Source organism: Zonotrichia leucophrys, chromosome 2 (assembly GCF_028769735.1).
Source record: "Zonotrichia leucophrys gambelii isolate GWCS_2022_RI chromosome 2, RI_Zleu_2.0, whole genome shotgun sequence".
Classification (NCBI taxonomy): domain Eukaryota; kingdom Metazoa; phylum Chordata; class Aves; order Passeriformes; family Passerellidae; genus Zonotrichia; species Zonotrichia leucophrys.
This window is the reverse complement of record NC_088171.1, coordinates 26,517,397-26,532,955: the sequence shown is the minus strand read 5'-3', so window position 1 is coordinate 26,532,955 and position 15,559 is coordinate 26,517,397. Positions and strand designations below refer to the sequence as shown.

The 15,559-nt window shown below is 40.7% G+C and overlaps 1 protein-coding gene across 6 annotated transcripts; it reads right to left on the bottom strand.

Annotated features, from left to right (window-relative positions):
- Positions 1-1,176: 1,176 nt before the first annotated feature.
- On the bottom strand, positions 1,177-15,318 carry C1GALT1 (core 1 synthase, glycoprotein-N-acetylgalactosamine 3-beta-galactosyltransferase 1). 6 transcript variants are annotated; one of them, XM_064704367.1, is made up of 5 exons: positions 11,672-11,718; positions 11,059-11,083; positions 9,449-9,688; positions 7,145-7,812; positions 1,177-5,978 (listed from the first exon to the last, which is right to left on the bottom strand). In XM_064704367.1, exons 3-5 carry the CDS (start codon positions 9,669-9,671, stop codon positions 5,769-5,771), a joined length of 1,101 nt encoding a protein of 366 aa, XP_064560437.1. In that variant the 5' UTR covers positions 9,672-9,688; positions 11,059-11,083; positions 11,672-11,718; the 3' UTR covers positions 1,177-5,768. The 6 variants fall into 6 exon arrangements, with proteins under 6 accessions (XP_064560437.1, XP_064560436.1, XP_064560439.1 ...); XM_064704366.1 differs by lacking the exons at positions 11,059-11,083; positions 11,672-11,718 and adding an exon at positions 15,211-15,318; XM_064704369.1 differs by lacking the exons at positions 11,059-11,083; positions 11,672-11,718 and adding an exon at positions 14,734-14,892.
- Positions 15,319-15,559: the final 241 nt, after the last annotated feature.

The window sequence follows — 15,559 nt, the reverse complement described above, 5'->3', positions numbered from 1 at the left end:
CATCTTCCCCGCAGCTTAGAACAAACTTAGCAGTTCCTGGGTGTAAAATGTTTACTTACTTTTTAGTTGGCACTAGTGCACAGGGAAGAGCTCTAGGAAAATTCCCTTGAGCAAATGAAGCTTTCTGAGAACTGGCGGGAAGAGCTTACCGTCATTTGTGGACATTGCACTGTGCCTGCAACTTCTGGTAATCAAATGGGTAAGTCTGTTATATATTGATATTGTAAAAAAATCCAAAAAGCAAGCAAATCAAACCCACACTTATGAAACAGCTTTTATCCAGCGTAGCAGCTGCAGCTTTTGCTCTGCTCCAGCACTTGCATTGCCCTGCAATGTGTTGGATGTAGTCTGATCCTGACAATTTGTAAGTTACAGCAGCAGCACCACATGAAAGCATAAACTTTGCTTGAAACTTGACAGGAGCTTTTATGGTCTGTTCAATTGGCTCTTGTTCCCTTAAATATCCCAGCTTTTGAGCTCAGTTAAACTGGTTGCCACCCGTTTCCTGCACTTTGAAATGAAACAGTTAATTAATCCGGGTTAATGGTATTAGCAGGGTCTATTACAGTACTTAAGGTAATGACACACAGCTGTACTGTGCTTCTGCCAACACCTCCTCCAACAACCACAGTTCCAGATGTGAAGACACCTCCCAGCTGTCCAAGTGCCAGCACTTTTACTGCTGAATGCTGTTCTGCACAAACATTTAGGCTAGAAAGCACAACTTAAATTTTAACAGGTCTTCTTCTTTTCAGAAATAAGAGTTTCACTGAAAGAATTAATTTTTTTTTAAACAAGATGGTTAATTTTGGACAGTTTTGCTTCATTTCTGAGGTATCAGTTGTAGTCAGTTCACTCAGGAATCTGTAATAATATGGAGACACTGAAGAATCAGGACAATGCAGAAACAGCTGCCTGTTTATGTGAATCTGGTACTAGCATTTAATCATTTTACACTTTAAAAATCTACTATCTTTTTTTCTGGGTAGCTTGCTATTTTGTTAATTGCATAAATATAGAATCATAGAATCATAACAAGTGAGAAAAGCTTTTTGAATTTCCTGTACCCACCCTAGAGAAAAAGCAAGAACATTTTTATTAGACTAGACTGTGGTGCTATGCAACACCACTAGCATGCAGAAGGTGTAAATGAAGACAGACATGAACTGTGTATGAGATAACTTATTTTATTTATTCAATTCTCAACTTAATTTTGATGCTAAAAATTGGTCAAAGGCACTTCAAAGAAGGTATTTAAGAAACAAATCCATATGGTGACCATTCCAGACAAATCACCAACTTTTATCTGCCATTAGGAACACAAGTATCTATAATTGCAAAGTGAAACATTCACAGGTTTTAAGTGGAGCATACTGTCCAGCAGCAATATTTAATTCTTTTAGACTATTAACAACATTTGTGGAGTATTTTAAATACAATATGGTAAAACAAAGCAAATTACACTTTTGGAGTTCCACAGAAGATTTCTTGACAGAAAAAAGACAAAGACTGCCTTTCCCAGTGGTCCTGTATTGAGGGGTCTATTTTTATCTGTGCGTGCACTATCAGCATCAGTAACAGGTACAGTAGAGAAATAACCCACACTTTTCTGTCATACAAAGACAAAACACCCTGCTCAGATAACAAAGCATTTATAACAGGTCTATCAGCTACTTAAATACTGACATTTATACTTCTGCAAGCATGACAGATCAAATGGTAACAGCTGAAAAAGTGATTTTTAATATACACCCCCACCAAAGCAAAGCAAAGACAGTGTCCTTAAAGGCAAAAGTACTGTGAAAAGAGCTTCCACAAAATGAGATGGTATAATCACCAGAATGTAATCTCTTAAATAACACAGACTGCAAAAATTAATTGGGAGTAAAAGAAGATTAAAATTGCTCTTTTTCTGCAAACAAAGATTAATACTCTCCTCTGCAAACAAACACTAATACTATCCTCTGATTAACACTAGTGATCAGAAAGTAACTTCTTGCCATTGTCAATCTTTCCTGAAGTGAAATCATATTAATCACTTTCTTAAGTGAAATCACACTTAACCACAAAGTTAAAATGTTATTCTGTCACACATGGGGACACTCCCACATATACTGCCTAGCAATTTCAAGAAAATAGTTCAAAAATTTTAGATGGGTAATTTAAATCACTGTGGTGCCAAGGAAAGCTTTTAGGTTTTAGAAAATCAAGAAACATCTTTCAGAAACCAAACCACAGAGAAATAATCTGCATGGCCTAAGTAAGCCCATGTAGCTGTGCCTCAGGAAGTCTCTCCATCTGAAATACAGTCTCCTTGGGCTGCAAAAATTCTCAAACTCAGCAAATACTTTCTCAAAGCACAAAGACCTGAGAGTGAAATAGCAGACTACTAATATTAGTGTAATATTGTATAGTATAGGTGGCTTTTGAGTCCTAGTAAAATATCAGTATTGTACTTCAATATCTGTATATAGGCCTTGCCTGGTAGGTCCTGGCTGTTGTTGATGGGCTGCAGCTGCAGTGTCCTTCAGTGGGCGGCAGCTGTGGTAGTGAAGATAACTGGGATAAAAGGGGGTGGGCTGGCTGGTCAGGGAGAGCCTTGGAGGAGCCCTAAGAAGGAAATGCATGCAGAAGAAGGAGTCTGTGCTGTGAAGATTTGCAGCCATAAGAAAACACTGAGGAGGTATGGGAGTTTAGAAATACGGTAACAACATTATGGGACTCTAGAAACATAACAACAACAATATTGTACATGAACATTATACTGTTCATATTCCAACCTTATTCCACTGAGGCTTCTGAAGGCAGTGAGATAGAAACCAATTATTTCAGAGGTATCAGCTCATGGTTACGGCAATACAATTCAACAGAGAACAACAGGTCTCTGTTATAATCACAGAATGTAAAACCTGATACTTTTCTAGCTTGTCTGGAAAGAAAACTAATTCTTTGCAGTGCTGTTATAAAGGCAAAAGAAACAGATTCAGAGGCCTATGCACAAGGACACTTTAAAACAAAAACTGACATTTGAAGAAAAGGCTGTTTATTTCTCCAGACAGGCCACCATTTCTCATAAGGTAGTATGTCCTTAGTCTTACTCCCTTCAGAAAGGGAACTTGCTCCTTTACTTTTCCAGTCTCTCTGTGGTCCTGCACATTTTGTGGAAGGGGATATTCCCACCCTGCTCTGCTAAACCCACAAGCCTCAGCTGGGCAGCAGATATGAACTAGAACTGCTGCTGAGAAAAGGCTTCACCCTGAGCTCAGCAGTGGCTGGTTTACCTTGTTATCCCAGCAAACAACCTGTGTGGAGTTCAAATATCCTCCTTCCTCCTGTCCACCTGAGACATGCTGGGTGAAACTGGAAAGCCAGACACAGGATAGTCAGGGCAGTAAGGAACATGAAGAGGAAATGCTTCACAGGACAGCACAGGGCAAACACACGACACAAATCTGCAGAAAATATGCAGGATTAGTTCTGCCTGTTGTGGTAGAAAATCTTTAAATCCCCATGGATGAACTGAAGAAGAAAGAAATAAAGGAACTGTACAGTAGCTCAACAGATCTTTTACATGGGCTGAATTTACAAAGAGATTAGGTTGGGATCTCAATTTCATTTTGTAACTTCTTTAAGTATTCCTGAATATTTTAACTGCTTGTTTGAACAATGCTATTTGAGTTATCAATTCCATATGGATTTCACAATACAATTGGTTTGTGCTGCATGTGGGATAAACATTTAGCTCATAGAAGGAAGCACCTTTCAGCATGTTAACATCCACTGTCCTCTGGACAAGCATCCCTCTGACTACAGCAAACTGGAGACTTTCTCCTTTCTTTAACCAATGCAGTTTTAATGGTCTACTTAAGTGAATTAACATAAAATAAAGCTTGTGTCCCTATCAGTACTTCAGAAGCAGTGCTGCTCATAAAGACCAACAGATTTACCCCTGCAGGAACTATTTAACCAATACCTGATAGATGAGCTCAGCCTACATTCAGGCAGAGAAGATGCATGCAGCATTTCAACACCATGAGCTGTTTCAGTAATTACCACCATGCTGCAGAGCAATGCTCAGAAAGAAAGTAATGACTTTACTGTTGGACAACAGAAAGAACTCCAATCTGTACTAGAACTACCTTTGGAAAAAAAAAATCCAGTACTTTATGGTAACATCATCTTCCAGGAACATCCTGAAGGACCAGCAGTAGTAAATAAGGCTGTCTGCTACCACTATGTGCCCTTTTAAAAACAAAGACTGGAGGTAATTAGGTTATGTCCAAATTCATCAATATGATGAAAGTGAAAAATAACAAAGATGAAGAAACTTCTGTTCAAGTGTGGAATAAAACACAACATGTCACGCTTAATCCCATTCTCCATACTGCTATTCACTCAATTTGAAAAGGAGAAAACCAGAAGGTTTTATATTAACTCTAGAAAACATACATTTGATCTCTGAGAAAAAAAAAAAAAAAAAATCAGTAATTAAAACAACTGTTTTGTCCCTCCCCAAGAAAGTGTTTCCAGTTAAAAGGCAGAGATACTTATGAAGTAGTGGAAAAAGTTAATGCACTTTGAAAGATTCCTGCATTCAGGCCTGCTTACATGAATAACTATGCACTTCAGCTCCAAAAACAGTAAAAAAAAGGATCATTTAACACTTTATGCTGAAAAAGGTAACAAGAAGCAGATACAGAAAAAAATTTTAAAGTGGAAGAAAAAAATGTTCAGAAAAGTGAAATTAAGTACTTCAACCAAATAAACTGGCTTTGGTGCAATTTTAAAATAGGACATTTCTCGATCTGAGGATTTTAACCTCTAGTGAAAATTAAAATGGAAACAAACTAATTATAATAGTGGCTGAAACCAAGTTGTTACAATGCAACTTCACTAAGATCCTATTCTTCCTAGTTTATGTGGCCGGTGGGATGAAAGAATAGAAAACAGACTTTTATTTTCAAAAGCATCTACCTTAGGCTGAGAAATGCTAAGATGAATTTTTATATCCATTCAACCAAAAGGATAAGTTAATAAAACTGAAAAAAATTAAAAGAGCCACAGGCAAATATGTAAGCAGCTTGCATCACCTCAGCAATTTAAACTACAGCAGCTGTTTCTGGTTTCTCTCCAGAAAAATATTCCTCCCTGAAAACTTGATATTGTTTTCCACAACAGAATTTAAAACTTTATAAGTAATTCATAGCAGTGAATTCTGTTTCTCAAACAATTCAGATTAATCTTGTGGGTGAAATTCTGCCACTCTGTTGTTAAGGCAAAGCAGACTGGAGAATCTAATTCCATGTCTCTGCCTTACTTTTAGGGCAAGATACAGAAAGTAACTTCAAGAGGTTGAGAATATTTCAGAAAGTCATCATGATCAGTTTGACTGGGCAGCATCCAATTTCTAGTATTAGAACTGACTTAATGGAAAGGAAATAGAGGAGAACAGAAATGGGGTACGATCATCTCTGAACCTGTCCACTATGATTTTCATACAAATTCTCCCAAATATTATTGTAGCAGAGCAACCTCCAAATTCACAGCTTTAGGGCCCCAAATCTTTGTGGGCAGAGCTGCAAGGTCACATCCCAAGCAGTCAGAGCCAGCACCAGACTCTACTGTACACAGGGTGACTGGAAGTGCTGCCAACTTGATTTTTGAAATAAGAATCGCCAGGAGTCATTTCAGTCCGCAAGCTTCATGCACAAGTTTGAGAAGACTCTTACTCATGGTACTGCCTTCTTTTTGGCTTTTTCAAACTCCAATTAGCTCTCAGAAGATTTTTGCTTTAGCTTTTGATCATTCTCAAGTGCTTCATTTTTGCTCTGCTCTTCTGGATTCTTTGATGAATCAGGATTGTACCTATACAAATACCCATACGGACGAAGATGATAAATCAAATATTCCAAATGATACATAGTCACAGAGTCAACATAGTGGAATGAAACTGCTAGATCAGAGCAGCATCCAGGACCCTGAAACACAAAACAAAGGAAAACAATCAGCAAGAATTAAAGATCTGGGGAGAATTCAAAGAAATACTTGATTTAATGGTAAGAAATCCACTACTATCAGTCATATGTATACTTCAAAAGTTAATGTTAGGCAAGCAAAATGTACCAGACATATCTGCCAAGGCATCCTTCCAAAATGAAGCTGACAAAGTCTCTTGCTCCTGTGATCAAGCCAGTGAAAAAACTAGCTGCCTTCATTAACGTCAGAGGTTTTCTGCTTTTCCATTTTTAATTTTTGATGCTGGGGATTAAACAGCACAAAGAAGCAGCAAGCAGGCCTAAATGAGTAACATTTATACATGAAACAATAAATCAGCATCCAGACAGAATGTATAAACAAAACATGTGTGTACCTGCACCTGTTTGTGTTGACATACTATACAGTTTGGCAGTATTGCCAGTATTTAACTTCCTACTGATAAAAACCTGTAACAAGTAATTGCAGAATTTTGCTTTAAATGTCTTGATTTCATTGACATTCAAGAGCTATAGGATCGTTGTTAACAAATTTGTCAAAACTTATATTTTATAGCTCAAGTTTGAGAACGCTTTCCTGGAGCACAGTTTTGGGGTTTCTTTTTTCAGCAGCTTTGATTGCAGAGTTGCTAATATTTCAAATCGAACTGGAACGAAGATTAAATATTTAAAGACACCAAAGAGAACAATTGCTACATAACTGTCATTGTTTCAATACTTGTGAAGGTTGATCAATACAGCTTGACTTTGTCACCAGATGCAGCAGTCTCTGTCCAAGCACAGGTAGGACAGGCCAGGACCACACGGGCAATTTCCATTCTGAATCAGTTACAGATGGAACTGTCCACAGCTCAGCCCCCCAGCACTGCAGCCTTAGCTAAAGCTGCTGCCTCCTGACACACTAAATACAGTGTCATACAGCTGCTTTAAGCTACAGAAATGCTTTAGCTGCTGAATACAAGTATAAAAATAGATTGCTGCTTTACAATGAAAAAATCTACTGAAGAACCAGACTCTTTTTCAGCTTTAATACGTAAAAATTCCAAATCCTGTTTTTGAATTCTTTACCTAATGCTAATTCACACATCACACGCTCACACACATCATAAGATGCACTTGACAAAATGGACACCAGGCTCCTCAGGACTCACCTCTACAGCAGGATAGTAATTGTAGTTCCAGTACCAGAATGTTTTTGGTAGGTATCCTCTGATTAAGTGATGTTCTGGAACGAACGGATGAAAGGTTTCTCTGCCACTCGTATCCCTAGAATCTCCTGCTTCCACATTGATGATCTCCATGCATTTTCCTAGTGCCAGATCTTCAATAGAGGAACTGTGAGTGCATTTGTTTGTTTTAAATGCAGCAACAAATCTCTTCAGAGCTTCTTTGCTCAGAACATATCCTGCTCCTCCACTCATGTAGCCCTGTTTCACATAAGGCTTAAACCTTCTCCCAAAGTATATTGGCTGGTCAGGACTGTATTTTGAAAGAAGCCATCTCAAATTGTCCAATATAACATATGTATCATCATCTGCTTTCATAAACCAATCAGCATCATCAAAATAATGGTCATATACATATTGAAAAGCTTTAATAGTCTTCCAGTACAGTTGATCCCTGCCTTCTTTGGTTTCTAGGCCCACAGCTGGGAAGTCTTTATTTTCCTCAGAGCTCATAAAAAGTACTTTATTACAGCGTTGGGCCCAAGTGGCCTTAACATGCTTGGCTTTCTTTTCTAGATTTTGAGGTCCAGTCATGACCCAACACAGTATTTTCACTTTGTGATACAGTCCTTCTGCAATATTTTTATCCTCATCTAAAAAAAAGAGGAAAGTTGTAAAACCATATTAGACATGATTGCCAAACAACTAACAGCAACCTCCCCCTCCTCAGATACTCTGTTTCTAGACAGAAAAGACATGCAGACAGAAAAGAGGCTTTTGCTTCCAAATGTACCAGTTAATGAACTCCACACTAGATTCTGGAAGGAAACAAACAAGACTCTCAAAGATTAAAATTCTTAAAGCTATTTCAATTTCACAAGATAAAGGAGAGTGTAAGAGTTATATCAAAGCAAGTGTCTGTTCAGGGAAGTGTGGCTTTAGCAAACCTTGATTTCTACATAAAAACTGCTCACAGGCAACCTCTTTATGGTCTTGGAAGACTAAGGAAAATTTTAAAACAGAGTATTTTTGCCATTCACAATGAATACAACTTAATTATTACAACACAGAAAGCAAATAAGCTCTTTTATATATATTCCTGTTAACAAAAAAACCCTAATAAATATTTATAAACCAGCAAAATGTGTTTTAGGAATAAAGCAAATGGTAAACCAGAAATAATTTATCAGATTAAGTAATTTATGATACTATGAAACTACTGTTATTGTTGATAACATGTTTTTATTTGCACCAATCCAGCAGAATAAAGACAGTTATCAGAGGTGTGAAACAAGTTTTTCAAAGCATTCATTGCTCTTAAAGAAACATTTTCACTTGATACATACAGAAAGATTTTAGCTCACATAAAAGAATATTTCATGGACAGTGAAATCTGCATAACTGGTACTAAAATATTCCTGCTTACACTTTATGCAACTATAGATCAGACTTCTCTGTAACAATGTTCTACAATCACATGTGAAACACACACTCATCTTACAATGCTTGGAGTTTAAATATGTCTAAATAAGAAGTTCCTTACTAACATCTTCAACAAATGCATTGCAGAGCAATTGTTCTCATCCAAGCTGTCCCTACTCAAACACTCTGTATTTGGGATTTAGAATGAACACATTTAATGAAATATATAAAGTGCAAAAGTATTCCTGAAGTATTGGAAGGGTCTACCTTCCCTGGAAAAATAAAAATAACCAGAGTGCAAGAGAATTTCTCTGGCTTTGACTGCAAACAGCAATCTGTGCCTGGACTGCTGTGTAATCAGCTTGGCAAATCACGCCCACAGTGACTCCCTTTGCCCCCCTGTTCCAAATCTGTGTTTTACTAATTGTACCAAAAAGCAATTTTTAAAAAATTGTATTTTGGCTTTATCTTAGAGGCTAGATCAAAAGTTAGAAGTTGTCCAAAATTAGCTTCTTAAGGCTAAGAAGCAATCCAGCCACATCTACAATGCTAGCAAAGATATCTGCTTAGCCAAACTGCCATTTGGTGTCAATAGCTCATTTGAGAAGTTACTGCTCCACAAGGCTGGATGCACAAGTTGGACAAACAGCTGGACTCTACAGGAAAAAAATTACTACTGTAATAAAAATGTAAACAAAGAAAACCACCATTCAGTAGACCTCAGGAGAAAAAAGTTATTTAGATGTAACCTGAACATGAGGAAACTGAATAAAAATGATTCATATAAATTCTTGGCAGTGAAGAGCAATGTTTTGCAATGCATGAAAAGAGAGGACATTTGCTAACCAGCCAGGTGTAACAAAATACCTTTATGCTGTCCAGCATCTGCATTGAAATTCATTTGTCCTTGCAGCTGATTGTTGTCAGTATCTGCTGAGTGCTGACCATGTGGATCATTGTGAAGAACATGAGGCTGGATCTTAACCTGTTCTTCTAGTATAATGCTGAACAGAAGGTAGCAGACAAAAAATCCTATTGCTGAGCCGAAAGTGAAGGTCAGAAGGTTCATCAAAGACTTAGAAGAGGCCATCTCCTGAAGGTGACACACTGTCAAAACCAAATGAAAAAAATACATTAGACTCAACATAGTAATCAAATCTAAAACTACAGGAAGAAATCAAGAACTAAATCTCTGAAAGCAGAGAACTCAGCTCTAGCTTAGTTTCAGCTGCCTCGGGCTTGCACAGAAATTTAAGTCCAAGAGCAATGCAAATATCAATATAAAATTGTACATCCATTGAGAGCGGCTGTACACAAAAAAAACTATTAATTACATTGATACAACATTTAAACAAGAATGTATACACTGAAGTGCAGTAGCTTTATAAAACTGTAATATACATACACTTTTTTATTCTATTTTATTCTCAGCCTACAACACTGCACTTTAAAATGTAATACCTGAGTCTATTATGAAGCTAAAAGATGATGATCAATGGCAATCTACAGGTCAAGATACAAAATGGTCACAAGATGTTCTTAAAACTCCAGCCAAATGTATATTACAGGAATTCTTAACATACGTCCATGACAGGCAGATTTTGAAGAGTTATAAAAGAAAATCTACTCTTAAAGTAGGGCAGTTGTCCTTACACTTTTAGGAATTACTGAGGATTGACTTTCAGAAAAAAAGTAAGGCAACATTTGAATTTTCATATAGAAACACTAATCTTTCAAAGGAAGAGAAGAAGCAAGTAGATCAGCCTTGAAGCCTCTTCTACACTTCAAAAACTTTGTATTCCAGTAATAAAACACCCCTTCATATCAGCCACACCCTTGCTCCTCAAAAACTACAGGACTTCACTGACCATTTTTATGAAACCAAATCAGCAGCTATACCTGCATAAAGGGAGTTCTATGCATCAAAAATGAGTGTGAATTTTAATATATGAAACACTTGAAAACAAATTTCAAGTTGTTGAAGGCTTTTCATCTTTGGAAAAAGTTATTTTCTAATAACTCATGACTAAACTACAAAAACATTGACTAATAAATACACACTGAATTCAAGCCAGAGCCTTACAAACAAGTCAATGATGTTCCCTCCATTAGGATCATTATTAATGACAGTGAGCAGAACCCAATTTAGTTCATGAGAGAGCCCAAAAAAGAAAATTATGGACTGCACAGAGCATCGATGAAAACCATCGATCAGAGAGGAGCTGCAGCCACCAAAACAACTCATTTAGCCTGCAGCCCCTCCTCTCGCTGCCTGGGCACGTACTGGAAACAGCCTGTCCCCAAGCAAGCGGCATCAATCACTGCGCAGCAACACACACTCCAAACTCCAGCTTTCTGTCTGCTCTCCTGTCTCCTGAACACGTGTGTGCATCTTGTTGGGCTGGCACTTTCAGAAATCCATCACATCCACTGTACACATGCAGATCAAGAACATTTCAGAGTGAAGCAGCTCTTACATGTGGTAATGCTTTTCTTTCCACGCTGCTAGAAAAAGGAGAGAAATTTGAAAACTCAGAGCACAAAATAAAAATCAAGGAGTGTACAGGGCATATATATATATATAAATTATTATAACTGTGGTTGATAAGGAGCTGTAGTTCTTTAGTATGAACAAGCACATTAGGCAATTTTTAAATTGCATACTGTCTTCCCTAAATTCAGTACTACATCTTAGTGGAGACAAATGATTGCCTTTAGACATCATGTCACAAAGTAAAAAACTTACTGTCTAATCATTTGTGACCCAGACCTTAAAAAAATTACTTGGTTGACAGCTTTATTTCCAATGTCTTGTACACGACTAAATTGAGAAGAAAACATAAATATTTTTATCAGGTACCCAAAACAAAAAAAAAAAAAAAAAGCCCATGCTCACAAGCAGCCTATGACAATGCAAAGGATCTGCTGTACTAAGATTATTTTTGTTTGTTGTTGCTTTCCCCATCTCTCATCACAAAGTCCCCTCAAAATCTGCAATATACACAGGGAGATGGCCAAAATAAAACAATGCCTTCTTTTGGTACATTCAAAGTGGGAAAATATATAAACCCATGCATACCCACAGGGTACCTATACCACCTTCTAGAAGAAAAGGTTTCCACTGTTCTACTTTCCAATATCAGGTGTTTCTCTGTCATACAATTTCAGTTATCTGCTCCAACAGCTGTTAAAATTACTCTTGCTAGGAGAGAAAAAAAATGAAAATAACTTGAAAATAATTGCTGCTCATTTAAGTATGAAATTATGTACAACTGAATTCCATAGAAAAAAATTAAATGTGCTGGAAATTCTGAAAAATGGAAAAAGCACACCCATCACATGGGAAATCAGAAGCTGATTTGGCAGTACTTCACACAAAAAGAGGATTTCTTGGGGCAGGTAGTAGCTGTATTTCATATTTGATACCAAATGCCTCTAATTACAGTTTTCAATCTAAAATAATCTGCTTATCATTCTATCAATTTTATACCAAAAGAATGGGTCACTATAAACATGTGTGGATGTATATCCACATGTCTATAAACTCCAACAGTAAACAGGACAGAAATTTTTCATTTTTTATGAAAACTTGATGTTTCACATAAATTGAGTATTTTAACTTGACAGCAAAAATAACACTACAGCATTACACTAGAAGAACTAGAAAATGCCTAAAAGGAAGGTCAGTTGTCAGATGATAAACATCCCCACTCCTTGCTGATATTCTCTTCCACACATATATTTATTCTGGGGGAAGACAAGCAAAACAATAAAGGCCAGGCTGGATGAGGCTTTCAGCCACCTGAGCTAATGAGAGCTGCCCCTGCTCATGGCAGGGGGTTGACTTTAAAAGGAGTTGGATGATTTTTAAAAGTTCATTCTTCCTTCCAACTCAAACCATTTTGTGTTGCTACAAGTCTATGACATTTAGAGAAGGAAATGTCTATTTTTACTTCTTGAGTTAAAAAACACCTACAACAAAAGGCTAGGTTTGATTTTAATTTATGCTCCACTGCTCTATCATGGAAGCTTAAATAAATACAGATATTTAGATATTCATGTAGGTAGCCCTATTCACATCAATCAAAACAAGAAATACTTTCAAATTCTATCACAATGTAAGAGTCATTGAAGATTCGGTTCTAAATTTAGTTTTCCTGAGTCAACAATTTCTACATCTTCAAGCTTACAGAAAAACGATTTTTCCTGTGTTAGGGGCTGCTGAACCTGGCAGCCCACTGACAACAAGGCTGCTGCAACTCCATGTGCCAGATCCAGCCAGGCTGAGGATGAATTCCCAGAGCTGTGCATGCAAAGATGCAAATACACATGGCTGACCACAGAGATCAGCACAGATAAAAACAAGTGTTCATGCAGACACAAACATAACATAAAAGTGTTCAGGCAGACACAAACATGGCCTGGCCTTACGCTGCTCCTCCCCACAGCTGCCCGGGACAAAGGCCTGCTGCTGGGGAATATATACACACAACGTGGATCACTCTGTACCTGGTCTCAGACCCTCAACCTAGGCAGCAGCTGAGCCTCAAATCCTCAGACCCCCCAGAGCCCTGCTCCTTGTCAAACTGACGACCCTCTGATCTCACTGGTACCTGTCCCACGCTCACAGCTGCCTCAAAGCCTGGCTCCCAAGCCTCTTAATCCTGCTCACTGCCTGGCCCTGTGTGATACTCACGAGCAAGCACAGGCCAGCATCCTTGCCAAGGCTGTGCCCACGCACTCCACTCTCCCTGTTAGGGGCACTGCAGGCACACGAGCCCCTGTGGCTCACAGCTCCTGGGCATTAGGGCCTCGCTCACTGCAGTCCCTCCAGCTGCTGGCACAGAGATCCCTACAACTTACACCATCTCCAGCATCACTTAGAGCTCAGCATGCACACGAGAATAGGGCAGAGTCCTCTCGCCCAGCAGAACAGCTAGAAAGGCAGCTTAATGACAAAAGGGGACACACTGTGGTAAGCTGGCCTAGGACACAGTCAAACAGACTGACCAGGCCCTTTTATTTCCCCATACTTGTTCCTCCTGAAACCACCTTCCTCTAGCCCCTCCCAGGAGCACCCCATAATTTTGTGCAGTCACAAGATGCTTTTCTCTTGCATCCCATGTGACCCATGTTCCCTAGGCAGTTAGCCCTCGATCTTGTGAGCTGTTCCCGAGAGCCCTCCTGGGGACTGCTCTTGCTGCATGTCACACGGGGGCAGTGGGGCTGGTGGCTCCCCAGGGACAGCCCGGGGCTGACTCCTCTGATGCCACTGTGCCTCTGTGCACCCTGCTGCTGAGCCTTCCAACACGCTCATCTCAATTACTGCTCTCACCCTGCTGCTCTGATAAGGGCTTTGGGTCACTTCCACAAGCCAATGGAAATTTAAGGGAAAACCATGCAATATGAGTACATAGCAAAAGCTTGACCCCACCACCAAAAGAACACCACTCAACCACTTTTAAAATTAATACTTTTACACAAACTCAGATGAACTTGGACCATGTACAGAAAAACATTAAACAAAATACCAAACAAACAAGTGGAAATACCCCAACCCCAAAACATAACGAAAAATCCCCCAAAAAACTCCCTTGCCATCATATCTGGGATATTGAAATTTACAGAATGCAGAACATAACTCTAATTTTAAACACGTTTATCCCACTACCATTCCATAATCACTTTAAGATTCGATTACGTTAAGCCCACATACAGGGCTGATTATTTCTTGTATCCCTTCCTTAGGAATCAAGGGGGAAGCTCTGAGGCCCCACGATGAAACAATGTAAATGTCCTTTGAGACCTGCATGATCAGCAATGAAATTGATCTCTACCACCACATCCTTACCAGCCAAGCAACACACCAGAATAATTCGACCAAAATGTAGGAAAAAACAGCTAGCTGCGCACACACCTTTTGCTCCTAAAGTCACATTTATTGCCAGTTGCTCTGTATATTCGTATGCTTCTGAAATGCAGCTAAATGCACAAGTTGTGCATTCGCTAATGTTGTCTGCATCTGGGATTTCTGTGAGCCTCTGCAGTTTCCCATCGACTAAGCACAGATCGTATCCTTCCACTTCAAATATCTGATATTATAAGCATTCCTTTCAAATTAATTCCTGCTTGTTCTACCAGAAAATACAAACCATCAAATTAAGCTACTTCGGCATAGGAGGCCAACAACCACACTGAAACGAGACGTGTAACAATCCACAGCACCGGGGAGCTGGAAGGAAGGTTTGGCTCCTCCTTCCTCATTCCAAAAGCTGACGCCGTCCTTCGGCAACAAGTGCCCGCGGCCGAAGCTCGGCTCCCAGCCCTCAGCCAGCGCTGCCCTCCCTGCGAGCGTCCGCCCAGGAAGTCCCCGCGGCGGGGGCGGGCGCGGCGGCTCCCCGGGCACCGTGCTGCCTCCGCTGGGCTCCGGGGGACTCGCGCTGCTCCAGGCATGCCCCTGCTCTGGCGCCTCTCCTTCCCAGGCGTGCAGCCGGGCACCTGCCGTCCCTTCTCGCCGCCGGGGGGACACGCAGGGCCCCGGTCCCGCGGGCGGGACGCTGCCCCCGAGGCCCGACCCCGACCCCGCTGCCGCTCCCAGCCCGGCCCGGCCCGGCCCGGTCCCCCCTCACCTCTCGGGCCGCCGCGCGGGGCCCCGGAGCGCGCTCAGCCGCGCGACAGCGCGCGGGCACCCGCTGGGCGCGCGCAGGGCAGACCCCGGCCCGGGGCCCCGCCGCCCCGCGCCGCCGGCCCCATCGCGCGCCCGCCCCGCGCCATGCCGCGCGCCGCCCCGGGGCGGGCCGGGGAGCGGCGGCGACGCTGCCCCCCCGCGCCCTGATTGGCCGGCGGGCGGCCCGAGGGCGGGGCCTCCGGCACGCGCGGCTTTAACCCCGTTCCCGCCGCGGCGCCCGCTCCGCCGCGTGGCAGCGCGCCCCCGCCAGCCCCGGCGCGTTCCACGGGAACGGAAACCCGGCCCATCCG